Below are 24363 nucleotides of genomic sequence, written 5' to 3' on the forward strand. Positions count from 1 at the left end.
CTGCATCACAACTGCTCTGAGGCTGCAGCATTTGATGCACATCACAAAATTCAAGCTCAAGCTACAGAGTTCAACGACAGGTATCTAGTCTGTCTGCTGGCTGTTCAAGCTATAATGGTTATATTCAAGGGAGGCAGGCTGCAAGGAGGGCCACGGTCTCCGGGGGTGTGCCTGGCAGGCTGGCGGCCAGAACAGGCGCGACAGCCAGAGCTGCATGCTGTGCTGACATCAGCGCGCTTGCGGACGAGGACGCAGACCTGCAAGCAACTTTAGGGTTATTATATATAAACAAGAATCTTTATTACACGCTCCTCTGCTGGAGGAAATGGTGCGTATGTAGACAAGCTGCAGATAAAGGCTGCCAAATATCCCACACCTAGTGATGGACTCGCAAGATCCAAGCAAGACCCAATCAATTTGGGCATGTTCCTCAGTGCTAATCCGCCCTCTGCCAGCCGGGGCCCAGCATGGATTGTCTATAGTAGTTGCTAACCTGAAGCCATGTCACGTGTGGCAGCAATCTGACAAGTGGAATTACAAAGTGTGATTGCAAGACAATAATGTGTTGCACAGATAACATTGAGAGGCAAGTGGCCGACCTGCGTCGCTTTGCTGGTGTGCCCGCTGCCAATGCATTGGCAACCGCCGCCGCCTCAGCAGCTTCCTGCACCGCGGAAGCTGCCGCCTGGGGATCCGGGAACTGCATCAGCGCCAGGAATGCGCCAAAGAGATCCTGCACCACAAGAAATCACGGGCAGTGTCACACATCAACCCAACTCAATGGAAAGAAAGGAGATTATCAGTGCACGCATCCTAATCTGTCCCTGCTGTTCTCCCTGCTTTAGGAGAAAATAGCTAAGATCAGTATCAGATGTTCCAAAGTGACGCTCGCACCAGCGCGCATGCAGAGCGGCCTGCGCCGTCCGGTGCCGGGAACGCCCCCGACTGGATGTATCCCTGCAGCAGCTGCGACGGGAACGCCGCAGGACTGGCGCCGCTAGGTAGGTGCCCCGCAGCTGCCCACTGCTGAGTCACCCTCTGCCACAGAGACTCCAGAAACGCTGGACGCAGTAGCGGCCTCCACTCACCCTCCCCATTGGCCCCATCTGCACCATTTCAACACCATTTCAACAAAATTCTACTATTTTGTCACTTGTGGACATATCAAACTCCCCTCAATTCTGCTTGCTGAGTGACATCTGTTGCAGGGAAAGGGCTGCATCATTTGGGTTACAAAAAGGAGCGTAGCATGCTGTTGGGACACTGTTGAAGTAAAGGCATGTGGACAATGCACGCAGTTCGGTCTGCTGCATGGATTTCTGGGTGTGAGTCAGAATATCCCAGTCTCAAAAGGACTGAAAGCACAGGGAAGAAGGGAAAGGCACCTCTGCCACTTTGGTGGCGTGCGATGTGTGAGCACGCCAGGCTCATGCCGCTGCTGTGGTAGGCCAGCGCCAGCTTGAGGCTCCAAAGGGGCACTGTCGGGCCTATTCCTCCTGCCAACGCCCTCAATCCCCATGCACCCTCCACCCCTGGGAAAACACCACTATCTCATTTCAGCACCTCCTTGGCGTCTTTTGCAGCGTGCACTACTTGTGTTTTTCATAGGACTTGCGCATGGTACGGCAGCAGCGCTGCGGATGCATGCTGCATGCGATCCTGCATGCCCTTCCATCATTTCTGGGGAAGAACCCTGATTCAGGAGGCTAACCTTGTTTAAACACAACCCCAATCGCTGAAGCAAAGTACAGTTGCTTCATGGAGTGGCAGGTGCGGTTGCATTTGACTTTATTCAAAGAGGGAAGGACAAGAAGATAGGCAGCTGCCAGCTCACCTGGCTTGTTGGCCGATGATTCACTGGGGGTGCCAGTCAGGATGTCCACCAGGCTGTACAGGAACAGGTAACTCCCAAGCGCTGCAGACTTGTCCTACAGAGCAAACAAGAGTGTCAGGCACAATCTCTCGAATGTCAACCTGCAGATAATGAGGCCCGGTGTCACTAGAGGAGCACAAGCCATGTACACCTGCACGATGACAAAATTGAAGCCAGTCCAAGCCGAACGGACAAAATCATGCACGACATCGAAGTTTTAGGAAGGCATTTTAACGATGCGGTATGATAGCAGCGGTATGTGAGTAATACACTCCAGCAACCCAGCAACAGATACATGCCAGCGATGACTAATCCATGGAACAAAGGATCAGTAATGCACATGACAAATACAGCCCAGGAAGCCACCTCAGCGATGCACTCGCGCAGGCAGCTGCGGCAGAAGCTGTGGAACTCCGTGGCAGCCGTGTCTGCAGGGGAAGTGTTAGGAGGGGTGGCTGATGCGCTTGTGCCTGAAGCCAGCCGCTGGGCGAACGCCATCACAAATGGGTTGGCCGCGAAAGTGGAGCACAGGTGCACCAGATCAAAGCCGTTGGCGCCAGGGCCGGAACCCTGCAGATACCACGCATTCGAATTCAAACCAAGCTGCTCAAATTGACGATGGTTTGATCGAGCAGACCCAACATAGCAGCGGGCGACGTGCATCTGGCGAATGTCCCAAGGGCACGCCTGCAAACTCGTCCTCAACTGTGCCTGCGAATCGGCCTGGAATTTCCCTTCTGACCTTCAAAAGTAAAGATCGTTTCCTTGGCAAATATGCTTGGTCATGGCAAGAGTGACCTGAGTACTCGCAGGCATGTCAGCTTCGTGCAATCTTAGCATTGAACCATGCCTGAGCCGTCATAAGAGCGCTCGCCTCACCAAGGCTTCATGCAGTCTAGCGTGACTAATAATGAATACATGAATACGGTAAGCCGTCACATTAACGCTCTCCTCATTTAGGCTGCATGCTGTCCGCACGGTTGAGACATGGCTAAGCCTTCACGTGAGTGCTGACCTCATGAAGGCTCCTTGCAGTCCGCTGACATGACTAAGCCATCACATGGGCGCTCACCTCATCAGGTAGCCTGTGCAGCGAGACATGACTAAACGGTCACGTGGGCGCTCACCTCATCCAGGGCATGTGACAGCAGGCTGCGCACGCCGGAGGGGTCGTGCATGTACGACAGAGCGCCGCTCTTGCGCTGCACAAACAGCGTGCGCGTCCTGAACAGGCTTGCCAGGGGCCCCCCGCCGGACCCCCCGCTGCCCACCGCCAGCCGCTGCTGCCAGTACCTCGGCCCGCACACCTGCAGCTCCTCCACCTGGCGGGGGGAGAATCGCAAAAAACTCCTTAGAATTTTTTATATGTGCATGTTGAGGTCTTAGAGAATGGCATTGCCCTGTTTCTGTGCAAACCAACTCGCCACGAGAGAAACTATTAAAGACTCCACAATTGCCAAGCATGCGCTAAGACCATCTGCACTTGCCCCTATGCGGGCAGGCACAACGCAAGCCGAAAGATACATCAAGCAGGCGCATGCATGAAGTCCCTGTCTTGTGGACGTCATTCTGCTGGCACCAGCAATACACAGGACAAGGCAGGGTGAAGCAGCAACGAGCAGCAAAATAACAGCTACCTGGTCTTGTTCTGGCAGCAGGCAAGGTGCAGTCTTCCTGACAGCCATTGCCTTGGCAGCGCCGTCTGCATCCCCACCGCGCCCTGAGGTGCTCGGCACCATTTCTTCCACGTTCCATAGATCCCTCCTCAGCTCTGCAGACTCTGCAAGAGCACAGCACCAATCGTCACAAGAGGCCACTTGTGTTCAGAGTCGCTAAATCAAGCAAGTGCATGCACATCTCAATGCTATGTTGCCTGCGCACTACATGACTTTGCCAACCAAGTCTTGTGGTGCGCTTGCCTGACTGTATGTCGGGAATAATATGAAGCAATGTTCATGTGGAGTACTTTGAGTCAACGCGAGCCATAAGAACCTGTCAAGGGTGAGTCAACTTGGGTGCGCAGGCAGAAAATTGTTTCCTATAACATCCTGATCTCATAAACCCACGAAGAGCAGCACTTTGAAGGTCCGCTTGTCACTACCATGCTGTATGTTGCACATTCCTTTCTGCAGCCGTACACGCAAATGCACACCAAAAACACGTTCTGGAAGCCACAGAGATGACTCACCCATGTCAAGCAGGTCTTCGTGGCGGATGCGCACGCCGGTGCCGGGGCTAGGGTTCGCTCCCCTGACCAAAGGGGACGAAAAGGGGCGCGAGCGGATGGAGAGGGGTACGTAGACGCTCTCATGCGTGTGCACGTCGATCGCGTCAACGCAGCGAGGCTCTGAGGCCAGCACGTACAGGTGGCGGAATGCCTGCGCGCATGGGATGACTAACTATTGCAGACTTGACAGCAGGCATGTTATGACTCAAAGCATGCATGCATGGCATTAGCGAAGTTCTGGTAAACGCAAAAGCTTGCATGCGACGGCATGCGGCATGCGCTGCTTCTCACAGCGATACACTGTGATTCTCAGGTGCTTTGTGCATGAGTATTTTACAGCAAGTCTGATGGCAGGCGTGTGACGGCATCAAGCATGCTCAATGTCTCAGAAAAAGTGCTTTCTGATCGATCAAGGCTTCGACAGCGAGGCAGTGCCGAAAGGTGTAAATCTATATGGAAGGTTCTTAAAAGACTGCAGAATAAAAAAAGTGCGTGCAGTGCAATGCGTGCTACATGCGCAAGCTGTGAGAAAGCAAGTTCAATTGCCGGAGTCAAAATCATGGCACGTCAACATTAGTCATGATTCACGGGTGACTCACCTGCAGGTGGCAGCGGTGGTCCATGGTGGAGGCCGGGAAGCGGGGGTACAGCGCGATGACTAACGCGGCGGCCGCTGAGTCATGCGTGGCAAACGTGCGCGATCCGCCGCCCAGAAAAAGAAAGCCGATCGCCATGCTGAGCGCCATGTGGCTGCCGTAATTTCGCGCAGGGCCCGCAGGCGCCGCGGACGTGACCGGATGCAGCCGCTTGAGCAGACCTGCGCCATAAACCGTTTTTATTATTATTATGCGTTTGTCAGTCCTACGGACCAGGTGAATTGAGCAAAACCTGCATTATTGCTTTCCACCCTTCTTTGTTCTTGCATTTTCTCGACCAACTATGGTCATGACCAGTAGCATCCTCTGTCAGAACCTATGACCCAAGGTGATTGCAGCAAGTGGTTGCAGAGACGTTGTAATGGTGCCGTGGGTGCGCACTAATAGGAAAAGCCAGAGTGCACAATCAGAATTGTAGGGCTCAGGGGTGTAATAACGCAGGTCAGCCACCACGCCTATTACTCTTGCCGCAGCCCTTGCTAGTATCACCATCGAATACACTCAGCCCTCCCACCACAACCAAGGCCTGATAGTGACCTCTAATGCTGCAAGGCTTGAGTGAGCTGAGATGATGCTAACAGCGCACGGCTGCAACAAAAGATATCAGGGCTTGCAAGTTCCTTGCCCGCAACAATGCCGCTGGCAAGAGACTGCGGATGTCACAGATCACAGATGTAATCTGAGATATTACAAGCTACTAGACTAGCACCATGACTATCACGTGCAATGCATGTGACAGTACAATCACCGATGACTACCTCATCTGTGAAGCGGCCTGTATAGGCTCAACCAGACAAGACTATATCAACCAGCAGAAGACAAGATGCCCACAACCACTAGACCCATACAGCTAGAGTCTCTGATAAAGGTTTCGGAGAATTGCTTGACATCTTTGTATCCACCAGCACAGGTATTTTGAGGTTGACAACGCAGAGCACTTGAGCATCAAGAATTCAAGCACACCTCGGAAGAGGCACAGCGTCTGCAGATGCCCGGAGCCGGCCATGACCGCAGCGAGTGCCAGTGCTATGGTGCAGATGCAGTTCTCAATCGCCATTTTGTCCAGCCGGCCCCACGCCGCTGCCGCGCCTGCACATGACAATACACCCAACCATGTAAATCATCGCGCCTCTGGACAGTTGCTGCACATTAGAGACTCCCCTTGCATGCAATGCAGATCTGACTCGCATGCACGCCTGCAAACGCAGCGTGGGAGCGGCTCGGGCAAAGCTGTAGGACTGATGAGTCACAGCAGCGTGCAAGTCAGCCTGAAAATACGCTCTTTGCCGGCAGGGACCCTGTGTCAGACAAATTTAGCAGTGGTACCCAGTCTCTTCTGACATTCTTTGATTTAACAACTTGAATGCTAATGCATAATAAGGCAGATGCCATTAGTCACCTGCAGCGCTGTCAGGGGCGTCGTTCTTGGCAGCGAGCAGGTAATGCAGCATCTCTGTGAGCACGGTGCGCACGCCAGAATTGGCGCTGCCGGCGAATTTTATCCCCATGGCTAAACAGGCTCCGGCAATCGCATTCACGTGCGCCTGCGCTAGCGCCTCAAGATCCACTTTGTGGCCTGCCTTCGCATTGAGCCCTGCCGCCTGCTCCGGAGTGCACATGTACTCCGACACCGGCCCCTGCGCGCGTTGACAATTATAAAAATTCACAATCAGCAAGGGCGCTATTTTTCTTTATTATTATTATTATTATTATCATCATTATTATTATTATTATTATTATTATTATTATTATTATTATTATTATTATTATTATTATTATTATTATTATTATTATTATTATTATTTTATTATTATTATTATTATTATTATTACACGCTTTTCCTGCCAGAAGCAAGGTGCGTCTGCAGACAAGCTGCAGTAAAGGCTGCCAAAATCCTACCCCTTGATGGACTCGCCAGATCCAAGCAAGACCCAATGAATCGTGGGCACGGTGCTCAGTATTTATACCGCCCCCGCCAGCCGGGGCCTTCAAATTGCGCAGAAATGATGCCATGTCTTCCTGTCTGCAACACAGGCAGATTGGCAGATCCAGGAAGGGCCAAAGCAATCGTGCAGCAGTGTTGAGCCCGGCCAGGGTGTGACAGGGATGCATGTTATTGTCTGCAATGTTTCACCATTACAGGGGGCCCCGCTCAACACTTTGCTCCTTCAGGAAACTTAAATTATGCCGCCCAGTCTAATACTTCCCTCCTCAAACTCCCCAAAGTATGTCTATGGCACCTTGCTCAGGAGGACAGTGCAGGAATGCTTTCCATCTTCACGAGGTGAGGCAGTTGCCAAATGAAGACACAGACAGTGATTCGAGGAAGTCAGGACAAAATAGCAACCCTTTTTCAACTTCACGTGTAGGGCGCTCGCCGCGTTAACTTCCTCATCCACTGTTCTTTTTCAAGAGGTCTTGAAGCCTCAATTGCTTTGCATGAGACTGGCACAGGAATGCTGCCTCACCTTGATGAGGTCCGGCAGCTGAGACTGCAGCCACTCCCTGGTGGGCTGCACACTGTCCCACATGACCAGCCCCCGCGCCAGAACTCGCAGCAGCACAAACTCCGGCTTGACATAGTCCAGCGCGAAGTGGGTGTCCGGCACGAAGAAGGAGGCTGCGATGGCCGCGTCGTTGGTCTTCAGGTACATCAGTGCCAGCGCCAGCGTGGCGGCCGGTGATGTCACGTCCATGTTCACCAAATTGCCCTCCAGGACCACCTGTTTTGGCCAGAGCAACAATCTAATCATTGTTGCACGCCTTTCCAATCCACAAGGATCATTTGCGCAGCAGCAGCAGCAGCAGCGCAATGTATCAGACCTTGCTTTGAAGACAGCCCCACTCTGCTTTTGTTCACTTGAGACTTGTAGGGGAGTTTGTGGGCCTGCATTGCATCCTCATTTTGGGGTGAAAGAGGCCAACAAAATCAAATTATCGCATCATTTGCAAGGCTGACATGCAACGACTCAGGATGAGCATGTCTGTTGGCACCCTTAAGAAAGTTGGCACCAGGCAAGCCTCTTGTCGGTGAGTTCCGTGCAAGACGCCTCACGGCATCCTGCCAATTTAGGTGCAACTTGTGCTTTTCAGTGTCAACCTCATTGTCAAGACAGCAGCATATCAGGTGACAAATCCCTGCAATTCCATTTTCGGTTTCAAACTTGTAAGTAAAGCGGAGCACACCTGGGAGGTAGCCTGTTGCGCCTGGTGCTGCTCCTCGGCGCGGCCGGCCGCGGCAAAAATCGGATCGGCGCCGGACGTCGGGTCGAAGCCGGCGATGCCGGGGCCGGCACCGGCGCGCGAGTCAGCGGCCGCCCTGGCGCCCATCTTGTTGCCACCCGTCATGTAGTACCTGCAGCAGCACCACCACGTGCGCATCAGCGCTCGGTGAGTACTTCTTCTGCCTGGAAGATCCCGGATCATTACTGCGATAAATAGACGCTGGAAGTTAAGATGAGTTCTGCACTAAGGCATTCTAATCCAGGAAATATGCACCAAAGCCAGTCCAACACTGTGCCACCTGACAGCAGTGCATAGTCCGCACATAGCATAGCTTGAAGGCACCCGTCATCTTCACTTTCTTGCATCCGGCATCACTCTTGATGTCCGCAGGTCCCAGACAAGCAAGGTCGGATTCTTCATCCGTTCTTTCCGTCATGCAACAGATCAGCAGGACAGCGCTCAGCAAGGCAATGCCTTGAGGGAATTCAACGCCAGTCTCCTCAACACCTTGTCTTACCAAGCGCCTTCAAGAAGGTCAATCGCATACTGAGCACTTTGATTTTTTATCATTTTAAACGCTTTTCCTGCCAAGAGGCAAGGTGCATCCTGCAGACAAGCTGCATTTAAGGGCTGCCAAAATCCTACCCCTTCATGGACTTGCCAGACCCAATCCAACCGTAGGCACGGTGCTCAGTATTTGTACCGCCCTCCGCCAGGCGGGGCCTGAGCAATACACCGAGGCTAAGGCTGTCGACTCACCGCAGCCGGTCTTCAACTTGCAGGTCAGACAGTCCAATCGCCGTGCGACCCTTGCCGAGGCTGACTAATCCGAGTGCCAGCCCGGCGGCCAGAGCGTATCCTTCGCGGTCCTCTGAGACCGGGCCTCCCTCCTTCATTCCCCCAGCCAAATCCCCTCCCTCTAGAGACCCCGGCCGCCGCCCTATCTCCTTCAGCATGCTCTCTATCGTCTCCCTGTTCAGTGCAACACCACCTCAGCACAGGATGATTCTGTCACGCATGCATACCCACCATAGCAGGTAAGATCAGACACAAAATTCTGCCGTCGATGAATTGACTATAAGCAAGCGTTAAAATGCGCATCTTTGAATGCCCAGAGATTGATATCAAGCTGGACTCCACCCTATTGCCTCATTTTCATTCTCTTCTTCTGTTTGCGCTGGCAGAGATGTCTTGCTTGACATCCAGTCAACAGCAAGCAATGTCATGAAAAGGCAGCGCCTCTACTGGCGCATCATCCTCCCCCCATGCATCATCAGTGGAGAGCAGCTTATGGTGCTCTTCACCATGTACAAGGCAGGACATCAATTCAGCACAGAGGCAAGTCTTCGGATGGATCGCACAGGGGTCCGCCTATGGCAGGTGCCTCTAATGATGCAAGTGCAGCTTTGCAGCTCCCAGCACTCTTCACAATGCAAGCTTCCAGCACGGAGAGCATGCCGCTGAATGGCTAGCACAGGGCCACACCTGTGGCAGGTGCCTCCGATGATGCATGAGCACCTTTGGGGCTGACTGTGCTCATCATAATGCATGAGGAGGATGACAAGAGAGCAGATATACCGAGCAAGTGCTGTCATTGAGTTGCATAATTATCAGCGAGGGTGGGCCGCGCCTGTGGCAGGTGCCCCTCAAGAGCAGGCCGACGGCCATGAGCGCTGCCGACTGCACAAGGGGGGAAAGCTCCACTTCTGGGTAGGCCTGGGAGTGGCGGGAGGGAACGTGCAGCGACAGCATCTTTGCTGCCGTCTCATCCATCGTGCCTGCTCACATCACCATGAGTCACCCATTAGTTCTAGGATTTTCTGCAGTAGATGACACCACTCTCGGACACTGCATAGCATCCTTGCAGCTGTATGTCCGTCGTGCCAGCTCACTCCCAGTCTTGCCAGTCACTCTTTGCCATGGGGGATTTCTTCTCAGACAGACCTCCAAGTCTCATCCATCGTGCCTGCTGACAGGGACTCTTATCCTTTGCCCTTTGCCCTCGGTGCTTTAGTTGCAGAAATACCTCTTTTTCACTGTACTAAGTCTCTGAAAGGCCTGCTGGCACCCTGCCTTTCACCCTTCAGTCCTGGATCTTGAGGAGTCACTGTTGTGCTCGCACAGGACTCCTCAAGCACGTTATTATTACTATTACTATAACTATTACTATTACTATTACTATTACTATTACTATTACTATTACTATTACTATTACTATTACTATTACTATTACTATTACTATTACTATTACTATTACTATTACTATTACTATTACTATTACTATTACTATTACTATTACTATTACTATTACTATTACTATTACTATTATTTTGTGCAGGTCGCTCAGCAGGCCGCCTCATGCGCTTTATCTTGCCTGACCGCCTCCTCACATACCTTACCATGGAACGAAAGGACAAAGTGCGATGCAGCTGTGAGGAGGATGCAAGCACAAAAGCTGATTAGTGGCCTTGCCTGCTTTGGCTGCGCCGATGCCCAGGAGTACAGCCATGATGGTGGCGTCGTGGTACTGGCTCAGGTAGCTGAACAGATCCGTGGCAGACAAGCACGCCAGGTGATCTGCACCGTTCCAACAGAGTTCACCATGTGATTTGATTGTGAAGATTGTTGGATAGTTTTTGGGAGGTGGACCCTCCCTAAGAGGGATTCGGCAACACCCCTTCTCCGGAGAAGGAGTGTTGCATCTCCCTGGAGCTATTCTCCTTTATTTTAAACAGGCCTTCTGCAGTCTCAAATTGCATCAAATCTCTCAAATTTTGCCATTGCCTGCATTATCCCTGGTTGGCACCTGTGTGCGGAGCCCTCAGAGGGGATGAACCCAAGGACTTCTGTGCAAAAGCTCACCTGGGCTGCCACTGCCCGCCGCACATTGAATCCCGGGGGTAAGATATGTCAACAACGCCTGTCTACATGGCAATTCTTTGCATGACACATCAGGAATGTTGACGCGTGGGGCAGAGCACAAGGTGACAATGTGCAAATGCCAAGACCTGCACACCGTGGGGACTCATCATGGTAGCCTTCATTTTGTTTAACTGTTCAATAAGTTCTCATAACTGCCCTGATGGAAATGGGCATCTTCCTATCTTGTAATGCTTCCACAGATTCACTATGCCTTCCAGAAAATAGGAGAATGCCGTCATGTGAGACTCCTGTTCACAAGAATAACCTGGCAGGTCCAATGTGACATAGGTTTTCTTTTTACCTATTTCACGGTTTTCCTGCCGAAGGCAAGGTGCGTCTGCAGACAAGCTGCATGTAAAGACTGTCAGATACCTACCCCTCGTTGGACTCGCCAGATACAAGCAAGACCCAATCAACCATGGGCACGGTGCTCAGTATTTGTACCGCCCCCTGCCAGCCGGGGCCAATGATAGTGGGAGGGGTGATCACATGTGAGGCCGAGGCCCATGATCATGCCGGCGTGGGTGTAGGAGGCGACTTTGGGTTTGTTGTACACAATCCACGTCCGCGTCATCTGCGTGCAGCCCGGCGCCATGCGCAGCCCTGCAGGCATGCAAATCCACATCAAGAACATTCCTGGATGGCAAAGCTTAGAAACAGACTGCTGCTAGTAAAGCTTGACCGGTGCTGCAACGCTGCAAAATACAAGGATGCATTGCAGCACAGGTGCACAAACATCACAGGCATGCAGAGGGCACAAATGGTGAGCGTACTGCTGCCCGAGCCAACTTGCTGGCTGCAGAAATGTAGCCTAGTCAAAAAGCAGGGTGCTGGCTGGTACAGCAGTGGATTCTTGAACCCGTCACAGCCCCCACTGAATCAATGCAATGTCGCGCACTGCAGGGCGGTCCAAATGTAAGGTCCATGAAATACTATATACTGGGCAGGTCCGGCGTGTTGACACGCCAAGCACATCCGGCGTACAGCCTGCGCACATTCTTTGGAGCAAGGAGTACAGAGGCATGTGCCGGCACATGCGCGCACCTGCAGCCACGCCGTTGTGGAACTCTGGCCATGCGGTGATATCCGCGGCCGCGCCGCCGCCCGGCGGCGGCTGCGAAGCCGTGAGATCTAGGTTGACAGTCGCGTTGTGCTGCTCCGGAAGCCGACCGGAAAGGCACAACGGCGGGATTGGCAGCGGCTCTGTCGGCAGCGGGCGCATCGTGCCTGCATGCATGCAGAATTTCCTGAATGCCTGCATAATGTGCGCTTAACTTGGTGGATTTTGAATAGCAAGCACCTCTTTGACCTCTGAAGAATGGAATCTGCCATGTGGTGAGGAAATCGTCTTGGCATTGCTGTACACGCGCTTGAGTCTCTTCTGCACATTTGCTCACATCCTGAGAAGTGCAGGCACTGAGGATAGACTTCACACTGTATTCTAAATCCCTTAGCATTATCCTAAGGGATATAGTTACTCGCCGAGGGTGAGCGCGGTAGGGCCGGAGGGCAGCGCCACGGTGCGCGCGGGATGCTAGAATTAGGAACAGCCGGGGAAAAGGGGCTCTGGTTCATTTTCAAAAAGAAGGGACTGGAAGTCCAGTGCTGTGCATAATTCTATGGATTGGAATTGTTTATTATTCCTCACCGAGCTTGATTGGGTCTTGCTTGGATCTGGCGAGTCCATCAAGGGTAGGATTATAGCAGCCTTCAACTGCAGCTTGTCTGCAGGACGCGCCGTGCCTCTTGGCAGGGAAGAGCATAATAATGTAGTTTGGTTTAACTCACCGAGGGTACCCTGGATTACTAACGATTACTCACCGAGGGTGAGCGCGGCGCGGCCGAAGGGGAGCGCCATTGTGCGGGTGCCGAGCGCCATCAGCCGCACCTGCTGCGCCTGCATCTGCTCCGGATCCCCGGCCTCCGGCGCTGCCGCCACGCGCAGCGCCGTCGGCTCGTTGCTCGCCAGCAGCCGCCGCACCTGCGCTAAGAGCCCTGTGTCAATCAACGTTGCTGACAGTTGCTGACAGTCCTGACAGTCCTGTGTCAATTAACGTTGCTGACAGTTGCTGACAGTCCTGACAGTCCTGCATCAATCACCGCTGCTGCCTCCGGGGATCAGCAACGGAGGCAGCAGCTCTCAATCAATCAATCAATCACCGCTGCTGATTATTGACAAATTCACTGCAGAGGTGCAGAGTATTATTTTGAGAGCCGACAGTACATGGACCTTTCCCGCCAATTTCAGCTTGTGACATGTGGTGCAAGGGGTCTTCCTTGTCAGCAGGACACCTGGCGCAAGCAAGCCAAAGCGACATGGTTGCCAGGATGGGGTGCGTTACTCTGCCCCTAAACATGGGGCCTGTACTATTAGTCCTGCACCCTGCACTTGCTTCCTGTCTCATTGATAGAAGTGAGCACCAGCAAGCAAAGCATGGAGGCCTCCTTGTGCACGAAAGAACACTGCGAGTGACACCGCCCCTTGAAGCAAATAACTGCATCTCTGGAATGACATATGCGGGTGAGCAGGAGCACGCAGGTTTTCTTGTGTCTGCAAGACATAGTGAAGCATGACTAACCTCAGCGAGGCGCTTGTCTCGGCCGAATCGCAGCTCGCAATCGTCGAAGAGGCCCTCTATGCCGTCAGTGGGGACGCTGCTTTGCGCCACCGAGCTGTCCCTGTGGCGCCCATTCGCCACTGCTTCCTCGGCCAGCCCTGCAACACAAAGAGAAAGCTTTCCTTCTTCGTTCCAAGCTCTTTCCCTAAATCGCTTTTTCTACCGCCTTCATGTCCGCAATGTCTCACTGCTGCCCATTTTGGAGCCGCTTCCTCAGCCAGCCCTGCAAGACTCTGCACCTCAGCTGTCGCACAAAATGTTCATAAGCACACAGTATTTTCCAGGACAGAGATATTCAACTGAGAATTGGAGCCATGGAAAGGTGAGACCCCTGCACATCTCCTAGCCGATCAATGAACCCCCACAGCCTGCAACCTTGTGCTGAGTGCAGCATACATGCAAGGCTGGCAACTCGTTGAGTTAATTTGCATTGCTTGGAATGGGACTGAATATGGGCACCGGTGCAAACCCAGTGCCTAAGTCACAGCTGCGTGACAGGATATTAGTCTGGGAGGTACCGGGTATGAGTAGCCGCTGAGTGTAGGGTGTGGCTGGTGCGGGTCTGTAGAAGTCTCCAGGCTGCGTCGAGGGCGAGGGGGCAGATGCAGAGGGGGGCCGCTGCGGGGGATCCCTGGGGCCACCAGCTGTGGCAGAGGTGGAGGCCGCAGCAGCTGCCGAGGAAGCTGCCATGGCGGCAAGGGAAGCTGCGGCGGCCGCCGCGGAAGCCGCCTCGGCCGGGCCCGGACCTCCGCCGATGCTCAGGCGGCTGCGCGCGGCTGCGATACCACACAAAGGCCATGTTTAATTATTAGATGCACTGTGATCCGGTCACGCCTCATGCCATATAGAAATCCGCCAGCACTTCCATGAATAGGGACGCTTATGAAGCATGATGTCCTTTGTGCACATACTCCATCTGACCTGACGAGTATTCTGTGATGTTGAGGGTATTTGAATCATATTCAAGGACGCATCAATCGCAAAAACTGATCTTTAAACACCTTCTACATGGCCAGATGAAGATTCTATCCAGTTAAACCTGTGAGAGAGAAACGCTGCTGCGACGCACCTGATCCTCATGGATTGGAAAGGCGTGTTGTAATAATAATAAACCTGTGATGTTCACTGTACTTTGCAGAAGCTTAGCAAGACTTGCCATATGCGCAGGACAGACCTGGTGCCGGCGTGCGCAGCTGCGGCTGCCACATGGGAGACAGCGCAGGGACTCGGCCGGCTCTAAGGCCGCCCTGCTCCGCGCGCAGATCCAGTCCTGCAAAACCACATGCACAAACGGCTGCAGTAAATGTGGATACTGACCTGGCATGAATGCTGGGTATTGGGTTGCTGCTGGAAGTGTTGGACATCTTGGCATGCACACAGGTGCTGACAAATTGCATGCAAAATGTTCTCATCAGTGCTGCGTCAGGAGCACACAATTCGTTAGTCATCCTTGCGGAGCAGAGGTAAAGCAGGCGTGGTGATGTGAGCAGTCAGGAACATGCACAGCTGCGTGGGGACAATGTGCAGGGTAGAAAAGTGCAGGCTGTCAGACAAGAGCAATACAGGTGGTCTGAAAGCAAGCGAAGGGACAATCGTATAAATCACCTGTAGCACCGACGGCCCCCGGTGCCTGAACAGGCGCAGTGCCACCAACGGTGTTGGAACCCCCGGCCTCGTTGTTCTCGGGGTCGCGCTGAGACCCTGCTGCTGCCATCGCCGCGAGGTCCGCCCTGCCCACAAGGGTGTATGCCGCGGGCGGCCAGCCTGCATGCATGACGAAAATAATCAGCGTCTCTTCGTAGTACTGCTCATGATGCAAAGTTCCTGTAACCCCATGAGAGCCCAGCAAAAACTCATACACGTCTTCAGCTCAACTTGAGGAGGTAAGATGATCAAACACGAGAATTTGCAAGGGTGTGCAGGAAATGACTGTGAGAAATATGCTTGCAATAACATGTACCCGGACGTGCTTCAGGGCCTCTTCAACATCCAGTCAGGCCAGAGTCAGGCATCTGAAAAAGTTTCAGACGATTAGTGATGCAGCTGTCATTTGTGTTTAGGTTTGTGCACGCACATGCTGATGGGTCAATTCATGATTCAGTCAGGCTGAGCCTCAAGCAGGTGGAACATCCACATACGAAAATTTGAAAATATATGGTTGACTTGTTATTTTTGAGATTGTGATTAAAATTGTGAGCGCACATGCTGGCGGGTCGGCTCGGCATCGGTGGAGGGCCTCTCGGATGGGCAGGGCTATGCCCACTGGCAGGCTGTCCACATCCCTCAAGCTCCACCCCTGTGCAGCCACCGCACCTTTCATGCATGACCAGGCTCGTTGTCAAAGCAATGAACACAAAAACCACTGTGCAGCCACCGCATTGATCATGCATGACCACCATTGTTGCCCAAACAATGAACACAAAAACCCCTAGCAGCCACCGCAGTCATCAGGCATGACCACCATTGTTGCCCAAACAATGAACACAAAGGCCCTTGCAGCCACCGCAGTCATCAGGCATGATCACACTCATCGCCCAAACAATGAACACAGGAAGCAGCCACAGCACCGATTATGCATGACCCTGCTCATTGCCCAAACAATGAACACAAAAACCAATGTGCAGCCACCGCACCGGTCATGCATGACCACCATTGTTGCCCAAACAATGAACACAAAAACCCCTTTGCAGCCACCGCAGTCATCAGGCACGACCACACTCATCGTGCAAACAATGAACACAGGAAGCCGCCACAGCACCGATTATGCATGACCCCCCTCATTGCCCAAACAATGAACACATATACCCCTGTGCAGCCACCGCACCGATCATGCATGACCAGGCTCAATGTCAAAGCAATGAACACATGAAGCATGCTTCTGCATGTCAAAGGAGCCTTCATTGGTCCTGCATGCCACATTCTGGCTCATCTCCTGCAAATTTTGGCGCGCAAATGGAGGCTTTCAGCAGCACTTTTCATGAGTGGAATATGCGCAGGAGGATCAAGGGCAGGATCGTCACCCGTTGCCACAGCAGCAGAGCAATGCCCTCACAGGCGCTGATGACGATGCTGCGCAGGTTACATTGGCTGCCGGTCTTGCCTGGCTCGCTCCAGAGCTCCTGACAGCACTGCCCTGCGGCAGGAAAGATATAGAGCCTCTGATCAGCACATACTTTTTGCCTGAAAGATCTGGGCCCCTTCCCATGCAAGAGAGCCGGTAACAAAGATACATGACGCTCTTGATGCTCTGAGCTCCGGGCTGCATGTAGCGTCCATGAAAAATAGAAAGAAAAAGGATTTGTGTAATGAGACTACAATTGACTAGCTTGACACTAGGGCAGGTGTACAATTGCAAGACGCCAGATTATTGTGGGTGAGGAATTGCACACCTGAAACAAAGGCAATGTCGCGGTAGAAGGCCGCCACGTCAGCAGTGCGCGACACGCAGCTGCGCTGCAGCTGCGCCAGCGGCGGCAGCCACCGGGAAGCTTCCTCGCCCCTGTCGTCGCAATCTGAGATTATCTCTCCACCCAATTTGCAAATTTCTGGCCTACAAGAAAGTGATGACCTCTAGGTGGTGTTACCTTTTACAGCATGCATACCAGGTATATGTATAAGGCAAGCCTGGTGTGGTCAATTTCCATAGACTTCAGGGAAATGGAGAAGGGTGTAGTGTCCAGGATAATTGGTGTCTGCAGTGACAGTTTTCATCCATCTTCAGACATGGGTCTAAAGGTTCAGGGCAGATTCACGAGTTTGAGTGTAAAGTGAAGCCACAGGGTGAGGCTGAGATATGGACCTGCCGGCCAGCATCTCCTGCAACGCCCTGTGCACGTCCGCCACTGGGCCGAGCTCCTGCTGCGCTGATGTGGCAGCTTTGTTACCGCCTGCAAATGGCCAACCAACTAAGCTGACCTCAAGCCCCTCTCCATGATGCCTAGTATTGAGAGTGGTGCAAAACCCATTTCAGAAAACATGATCTGCTCCCGCCTGCATGGTCAAGAGTTGTTGCAATTTCAAGCCCTTCATGGGAAATCTGAAAAGTGATGAGCGCAGGACGCCCTTGGCAGAAACGCCATGCAACCACAAAACTGTGGTATCCTTGGCAGAATCTGTAGCTATGCAGTTTCTACGCGCGTCCTGTGCCAGCTGTATAAGCCAGGCGTCAGACTGGCAATCATGACTTTCCTATGCAGCTTTTAGTCGCATCCTGTGCCAGCTATATAAGCTAGGCATCAGACTGAATCATGACTGCAAAGACGCTGGCAGATAGAACCCTGGTAGCAAGGCTGGCCATCGCAAGGAGAAAGCTCGTATCAATTTGGCAGAGCAAAGTGCGGGCATCAATCGTAGTTTGTATTGCATATCTTAAAGCAGAGTCTCAGGCAGCACACCTGCACTGCTGGGCAGGGGCATGTCTGTAGAGGCGATGCCTGGCCCCATGTCGCGCTGATAATGGTCCAGGTAGGGCCGAGCGCCCTGGAGGGATGCCAGCTGGCACAGCAGCCGCGCCAATTTTGGCAGCAGGTGCCACCTCAGCACATCCAGCTTGAAGTCCTGCAGCCACCAAGGCGCCGCTCAGCATTTACTTCAAAAGTAAATCGGGTCGAAAAATTTATGTTGTTTCACATCCGCCGGACTCTGGGAGGTCCACCAATCTTGCCATGCATTGCGAGTTTCTCCAAAGTGATAGGAGGGCAGTGCTGTCTAAAGAAGAGCACGCAGCTCGGCATTGACAAGAAGGGATCTGCACAGGCGGCCCGGGAAGTTGCGCACTAAGCTCATTATTTCGGAGGTCTCAAGGATTAAACCCATTTAAGCGAAGTATCGGTCCTGCCGGTGATGCTCTGCTGTTTCTTCCTGATTGGGCACGTTTGCGCTTTCAATATGTCCCTGATACCACTGCTGTGTTGAAAAGGGGAGTCTGCAGGGACAATTTGTACCTCGTAGATAGCATGCAGCGCTTGCAGCGCCTTAGTGACATCAGGCCTCTCGCTGATGTCAGCGGCGGCAGAAGTGGTCGATGAGTCACGCCCGGCTGGCACCCTTTGAGCCCCCTCGCCCACCCTCAGCCATGGGTACCTCCGCTCTTGCAGAATTTTCCTGCATATGACAGTATAATACTCTGCATGCCTGTAGAAAGTAGGGCAGACTGCAGTGCCACCCACGGAAAGCAAGCTAGGCGATGTAATGGAGACACATGTAAAGAAGGAATGGAGGCAAGCACATAATCCTGACAGATCGATACCAGAATAGCCCACCAACAGCAAAGCGGCCTTGCGCACAGATTTTTGAAGGACTTTCAAGCAGCATGACACAACCGCAAACACCTGGGGATTGGGAAGATCGAAAAAAGTGGATGGCCACACAGTAGCAGAGCAGGCCAGAAAGGAGCAGAGTCGCCAATCCCCAGAGCCCATCAAGATGTTTGGGAGCTGTGAAGCGCACAGCTGCATGCATGTTGTGCGTAACAGCAGCAGAGAGCCAAATCTACCTGTGCTGACTGGACTGCAGAAGGGCCTCCCAGGCAGCGGATGGTCCGGAGTCAACGCTGCCGCCAGGTGTCGCCGCGGTGGTGGCGTCGGTGGACTGGGAGGTCCCCCCGGCGGCGGAGTAGTCCCCCCGGCCGCCACCGCCGGCCCCCCGCTGCCGGAGCGGGGGGGCGCTCAGCGACACGGGGTCTTGCGCCCATCTCAGCAGCAGCGCAGCAAAGGCCTCCCACTCTCTCTTCACATCCCCCGCCGACGCCCCTACTTCTCACGCAAGCTCAGTTCCGGGTATCTGGCAAAATTTTCTATTGAATGCTGCAGGCAACCTACTGCCGTATAAGGATATTTTTGCAAGGTGAGGGCTCACTCAGTTGCCTCAACAACAGATAGAATTACGGGCAATTGAGTGGATCATTAAAGAATTAGGCTTTCCAAAACAAACTATAGCTGCAAAATTTTGCAGGCAAACTATTGCCACAAATTGTGGAGTGCATAAGAAACAGTGAACACTTTGAATGGGCGCACCCGGGGAGGTGATGAAGCGGCAGAAGAGGGCGTGCCAGACAGGGGGGTCCAGAGCCTCTTTAAGCGCCTCCAGTGCCAGTCCCGGCAGCGGCCGCACCGGTGTGAACGGCAGCGCTACTCGCACCGCGCGGCCGTCGGCAAAACTCACTGTGACCCTGTCCCCAACAGCGTCCTGCACCAAAACAGGCAGTGTCTCAACCGTACACTTATTGCACATGTACCCTGATCTCAATAAAAAATCAGTAATGCATTAGCGGTATCTGCATTCTGCCATGACAGCACCGACAGGCAAAATTATTTGCACACGTGGGTGGCCTAAAGGATTCTGCCCACTATATTTTGGATTTAGTACTGGAGTGGCACATTTAACACTTAGTGAATGTTTGCTGGCTGCGCAGAAATGCGCTAGTTGCTGTCCTCAACCGCTGGTCCTCGACTTATGTCCGACGTATACTTTTTTTGCTGCCAGGAATGCTCTACTACCAAAGATTACATGGGCCAAAGCCAAATAATATAGAACTGCCATCTCCCTCCTTTTCATGGAGCAGCCCTCCATACTGCTGACATGGTTATACATTTTATGATGTGTTGGCCACAGGGGGCAATATTTACATCCCTTCCCACAAGGCTTGTCGGCGCGTAGTGGGATGACTCACCGCCAGGTCCACGATCTCCGGGGGCGCTTCCAGCGCGTCCCCCAGGCCGGCCACATTAGGCCCCGACACAACGCCTTCGCTCCCAGGAGAAACGGCTCCGCCACCCTCGGCGCTGCCGGCCTCGTCCATGGAACAGTCGGAGAGACCCCCCGGCGAGTCCCCCCAGCTGTGCCTCGTCTTCTGGGGCGTCTCTGCCACTGCAGTCAACACACCCTTGCCTTCTTATTATCATTATTACATGCTTTTCCCAGCAAGGTATGTCCTGCAGACAAGCTGCGGTCGTAGGCTGCCACACTGCTACCCCTTGTTGGACTTGCCAGGATCCAAGCATGACCCTTTCAACAGTGGGCACGGTGCTCAGTATTTATACCGCCCCCCACCCGCCAGCCGGGGCCACACCTTGCCTTTGGCAATTTTTAAAATTAGTTCAATCTACCATGCAGTACTTTATGGGCGACAGATGAGCAAGAGGGAGTTGCACTCATGTACAAAAAGTCCTACATGTCCAAGTCAAGCACCCTGCAAGTGCAGACACCCCGCTGCATGAGAAGTCATTGCTCTTCTTTCCAACTCCTTCAGAACGTTTGAAAGAGTAGGAGACCCTTTCATGCAGCGGGAGGTCCAGGATTGCATTCTTTGTGATGAACATACACCAGCGCCCTGCTCATTGGCTGCAGTAGTTTGCACAGCGCTTCCCTTCAGTAAACAACTTCATTTACGTGCCCAGTGGGTGCTTGGACGGTCCTGTTGACCTGGGGATTTGACAAGCTGCATGCTCAAGCACATGAGAGCCCTTGCTGATCAATGCAACAACTTACACAGTGCTCGTCTTCCTCAAAGGACTTGATGTACATGCCCTGTAGGTAATGTCCAGCTAGTAGAATAAGAAGCATCAACAGATGGGCTTTTGCTTGCATTCAGCTTCACTAGCTGCTGCAAGTCTTACTAACGGAATTGTGTGGTTATTTATCTGTCTGCAACACTCATCAGAACAAGAGCGCACCTCTCTCCTCGGCCCGGCCGCCGCCGCCGGCCACCGGGGCATAGCGCGCGAAGCGGCCGGGGTCGCGCAGATTGACGGCCACGTTGCACACATGCCGCGAGCCGATGCAGAGGGAAAGGCGGCCAGTGGGGTGCAGCAGAAGAATGTCTCTGGCGGGGTGGTCCAGGGAGGGACCCCCGGAGGACCGGGGGCCACCGCAGACCGCCCGCTTCCGGATGGACTCCACCGCCGCCACCGCCACTGCGTCCAACGTGAACACCACCTGTCCAGCAAAACGTCGCCGTATTGGGTTGAATCATTTTTAAACCATAGCATGCTTCTCTGGACTTCTATGTTCACATCTCAGTAGTCCAGAGCTTCTCTGGGCTGGTGAAAGTGTCATTTGTGACCAAAGATCCACAAAAGCGCCCCATGCATAAGTGCTGGCTCAATCAATCGGCAAACCACTTCATTGGCTTGTACTGGGCGTCTTCACACTCCCGTGACAAACTCGGCTGCAATGCTCACTTCTTGCGTCAGAAAGTGTGCTTGTTGTGCATGTATGTCGAGCTGTGAGATGCAATAGCATCCTTCAAACTTTTCTGTCAGTTAATTAGACATGCAGGGTGCAATTGCATTTCAGAGCTCAAGATGCATGCGCGATGCAATAACTTGATATCACATTCGTCTGCTGCAGCCAAGCAAGTGCAGGAGTCAGAAGACGCTTAGTATGCCACCAGATTCTTCCCACAAACTTGCAATCCCGCAAAGCATGGCATCTGTGCGAAGCTCAAACAAGCTGCAATGAACAGGGCATTGCTGGCTTGGGAGACGGGCAAACCATGCTCGCCTCGACATGAGCAGGAGAAGAGGCACTGGCGGTCGGCAGCCGCAGGGCAGTTGCGCGCGCGGCCGCTCGGCTGTGCAGCAGGAGCAGAGGGGCGCTGTCATGATCTGTCGCCAGGTGGCCCTGGTCCGGGCAGGCATCTACACAGACACACACAGACATCCTCTGAAATGCTAATACGGATGTGCACGTCATGCATGTAATCGCCAATCGATTACCTGCACACCCATCAAGCTTTTATTTTGCCGCAACGATAAATGTGATATCTGTGCATCACAAGCGTGAATGCTGCTGCAGGCCGAGTGCGTATTGCTGCACCATTCAGGATATGGCAGTCATGTAGCAAAGTGCCTGCACCATGCTTTGTTCTGTCTTCGCTGCATTGCTAAAGGGTGCAGTTGGGACAAGAACTTGGGGGCGGCAGCACACCTGCAGGCACCTTCTGCTGCCACAACAGGCCAGCGACAAGCTTGGGCTTGTTGCGAAGCTTCGTCGGCTCCAGGCCGGCGGCGCGCGCATTTGCGGCGGCTGCTTCGACCGCGCGTGAGACCGGTGAGAACGCTGCTGGAGACAGACGCCCATCCGCCAGCCGCAAGCTCTGCCTGTGAGAGCAGACACTGGCTGAATGCAATGTTTGACTTGGTATATATGCCAGCCAGGCGGTTTTAATTTTTGATCTCTTGCTTACAATAGTGGAGCTAGAACCACAGCATATGCTCCCCAAGCACGCACTTTCCCATTCAGTGGATTTACATGGGTCAACTGCCAAGGACTTGCGAAACTGCTGAAAAACCCGAGTTTCTGTTTTCTTGGACAGATTGCTTGGCTGAAGCTGCATTGGAAGCCAGCGTTTCCCGCTACCTCGCCGATGCCTTCCCCCTCGGGGGCGTCGTGCAGAGCAACAAATCAGGAACACAATTTGGGGCACCATGGCTGACGAGAGCATCGAAGATAGATTCAAGAAGGCCGTCTGGCTCATCCGCAATGGCCCCAAGATGGACTCGACCAACGAGCAGAAGCTGACGTTCTACTCTTACTTCAAGCAGGTGGGAAGTCGTAGCAGATCCTGCCTCTTGGCTTCAGCAACAATGCCTAATCTGTGCTGTGAAGCCTCAGCACAATTTTGCACCCACTTTCGTGTATTGAAATGTCAAAGCCGACACCCCTAGGCAAAGTCTGTCCAGCCATTCCTCGGATGAGACAAACCAAAGTTGTCCAATGCGCCAACTCAGTGCAACCAAAGCTGCACAAATTTCTAGTGCTTAAGTACTAAACCTGCAAAGGCGTACCATCACATTGCCGAAAAGAAAACGCAAATCATTTATCTCGCGAGCCTGACTTGAAAAAAAAGGATACATCACATCACGTTGGGTAAAAGGACTCCTTTGCCAATCTGCAGGCCACCAAAGGAGATGTGGAAGGCACTCAGCCATGGGCGGTGCAAATCGAGGCCAGGGCCAAGTGGGACTGGTGGGCCAAACTCAAGGGCATGAGCAAGGAGGAGGCCATGCAGCACTACATAGACCTCCTCGGCGATCCTGAGATCTGGGAGAACCACGAACTGCTCAAGAGTACCTACAAGCCCGCGGAGTTTGACCTTGCAAAGATCTGAGTAGCACAGCTGCACCTTAAAGCAGAGCGCAGAATGGTCTTATGCTTAGGAACTGTGTCCAGTACCAGATCAGCCTCTCAAATGAGAGGATGCTCAGATGAACTCCTGCTTAGCAGCTAGAACAATTCATATCCCAGAATTGTACTCAGTCAATTCTGCAGGCATCAATACCTATGCACTGCCAGAGTATGCCTGCTGGAGGGCTGGCTAGCAGCCCTCCCAAACGGCTCAAAATTCATTGGGCAAGGGCATTTTGTACATAGCGTATCACGCAGTGCCTGAAGCTTTGTAAATTGCTGCACTGTTACATATCCCTACACCTTGGTGCAAGAGGCAGCCGAGTACGTGCTGACAATGCCAACTAAAACGTGACTACCCAAGAAAGAATAACATACAGCCACAGCATAAATCCGACCTCCCCTCAGCGTGGCCCCCCCCCCCAAAATAAACACTGCCTCTAACATGCTGAGAGCAGTATGATGTCAGGGGTAGCGGGGCTTCAATCAGGAGCACACCTCTTGCTTGCGGAGGGAGGGATGCCTCCGTTGGGGGCGCGCAGAATCTGAGCAGGTGTGCGCGGCTGCAGACCGGCTGGAATCTGCGGTGCTGGATCCCCATACTTGATGTGCCACAATGCCAGTCGCCCCAATCTCTGCATGCACGCACGCTTTCTCAGACCAAAGGTTGCGTCACAAGCAAACCCGCACCCTTCAAAAGAAGTCAATCGGCAA

At 53.1% G+C, this 24363-nt stretch overlaps 2 protein-coding genes across 2 annotated transcripts; one reads left to right on the plus strand and one right to left on the minus strand.

The window, feature by feature from the left end:
* Positions 1-124: 124 nt before the first annotated feature.
* On the minus strand, positions 125-22160 carry COCSUDRAFT_48589 (hypothetical protein; the record flags this gene model as incomplete). The annotated part of the gene is made up of 34 exons (XM_005644555.1): positions 125-257; positions 600-733; positions 895-1106; positions 1386-1532; positions 1835-1928; positions 2240-2443; positions 3001-3195; positions 3511-3653; positions 4062-4251; positions 4700-4917; positions 5720-5845; positions 6156-6393; positions 7225-7479; positions 7943-8111; positions 8741-8953; positions 10381-10558; positions 11393-11506; positions 11948-12130; positions 12725-12884; positions 13483-13619; positions 14040-14297; positions 14696-14791; positions 15127-15285; positions 15724-15817; positions 16542-16654; positions 16911-17020; positions 17321-17408; positions 17916-18078; positions 18465-18624; positions 19016-19277; positions 19536-19707; positions 20192-20388; positions 21195-21456; positions 22050-22160. 34 exons carry the CDS (start codon positions 22158-22160, stop codon positions 125-127), a joined length of 5688 nt encoding a protein of 1895 aa, XP_005644612.1.
* A 769-nt stretch (positions 22161-22929) lies between these two features.
* On the plus strand, positions 22930-23940 carry COCSUDRAFT_67464 (ACBP-domain-containing protein). The gene is made up of 2 exons (XM_005644556.1): positions 22930-23066; positions 23420-23940. Exons 1-2 carry the CDS (start codon positions 22950-22952, stop codon positions 23630-23632), a joined length of 330 nt encoding a protein of 109 aa, XP_005644613.1. The 5' UTR covers positions 22930-22949; the 3' UTR covers positions 23633-23940.
* Positions 23941-24363: the final 423 nt, after the last annotated feature.

This window comes from Coccomyxa subellipsoidea (genome assembly GCF_000258705.1).
Source record: "Coccomyxa subellipsoidea C-169, whole genome shotgun sequence".
NCBI lineage: Eukaryota > Viridiplantae > Chlorophyta > Trebouxiophyceae > Coccomyxaceae > Coccomyxa > Coccomyxa subellipsoidea.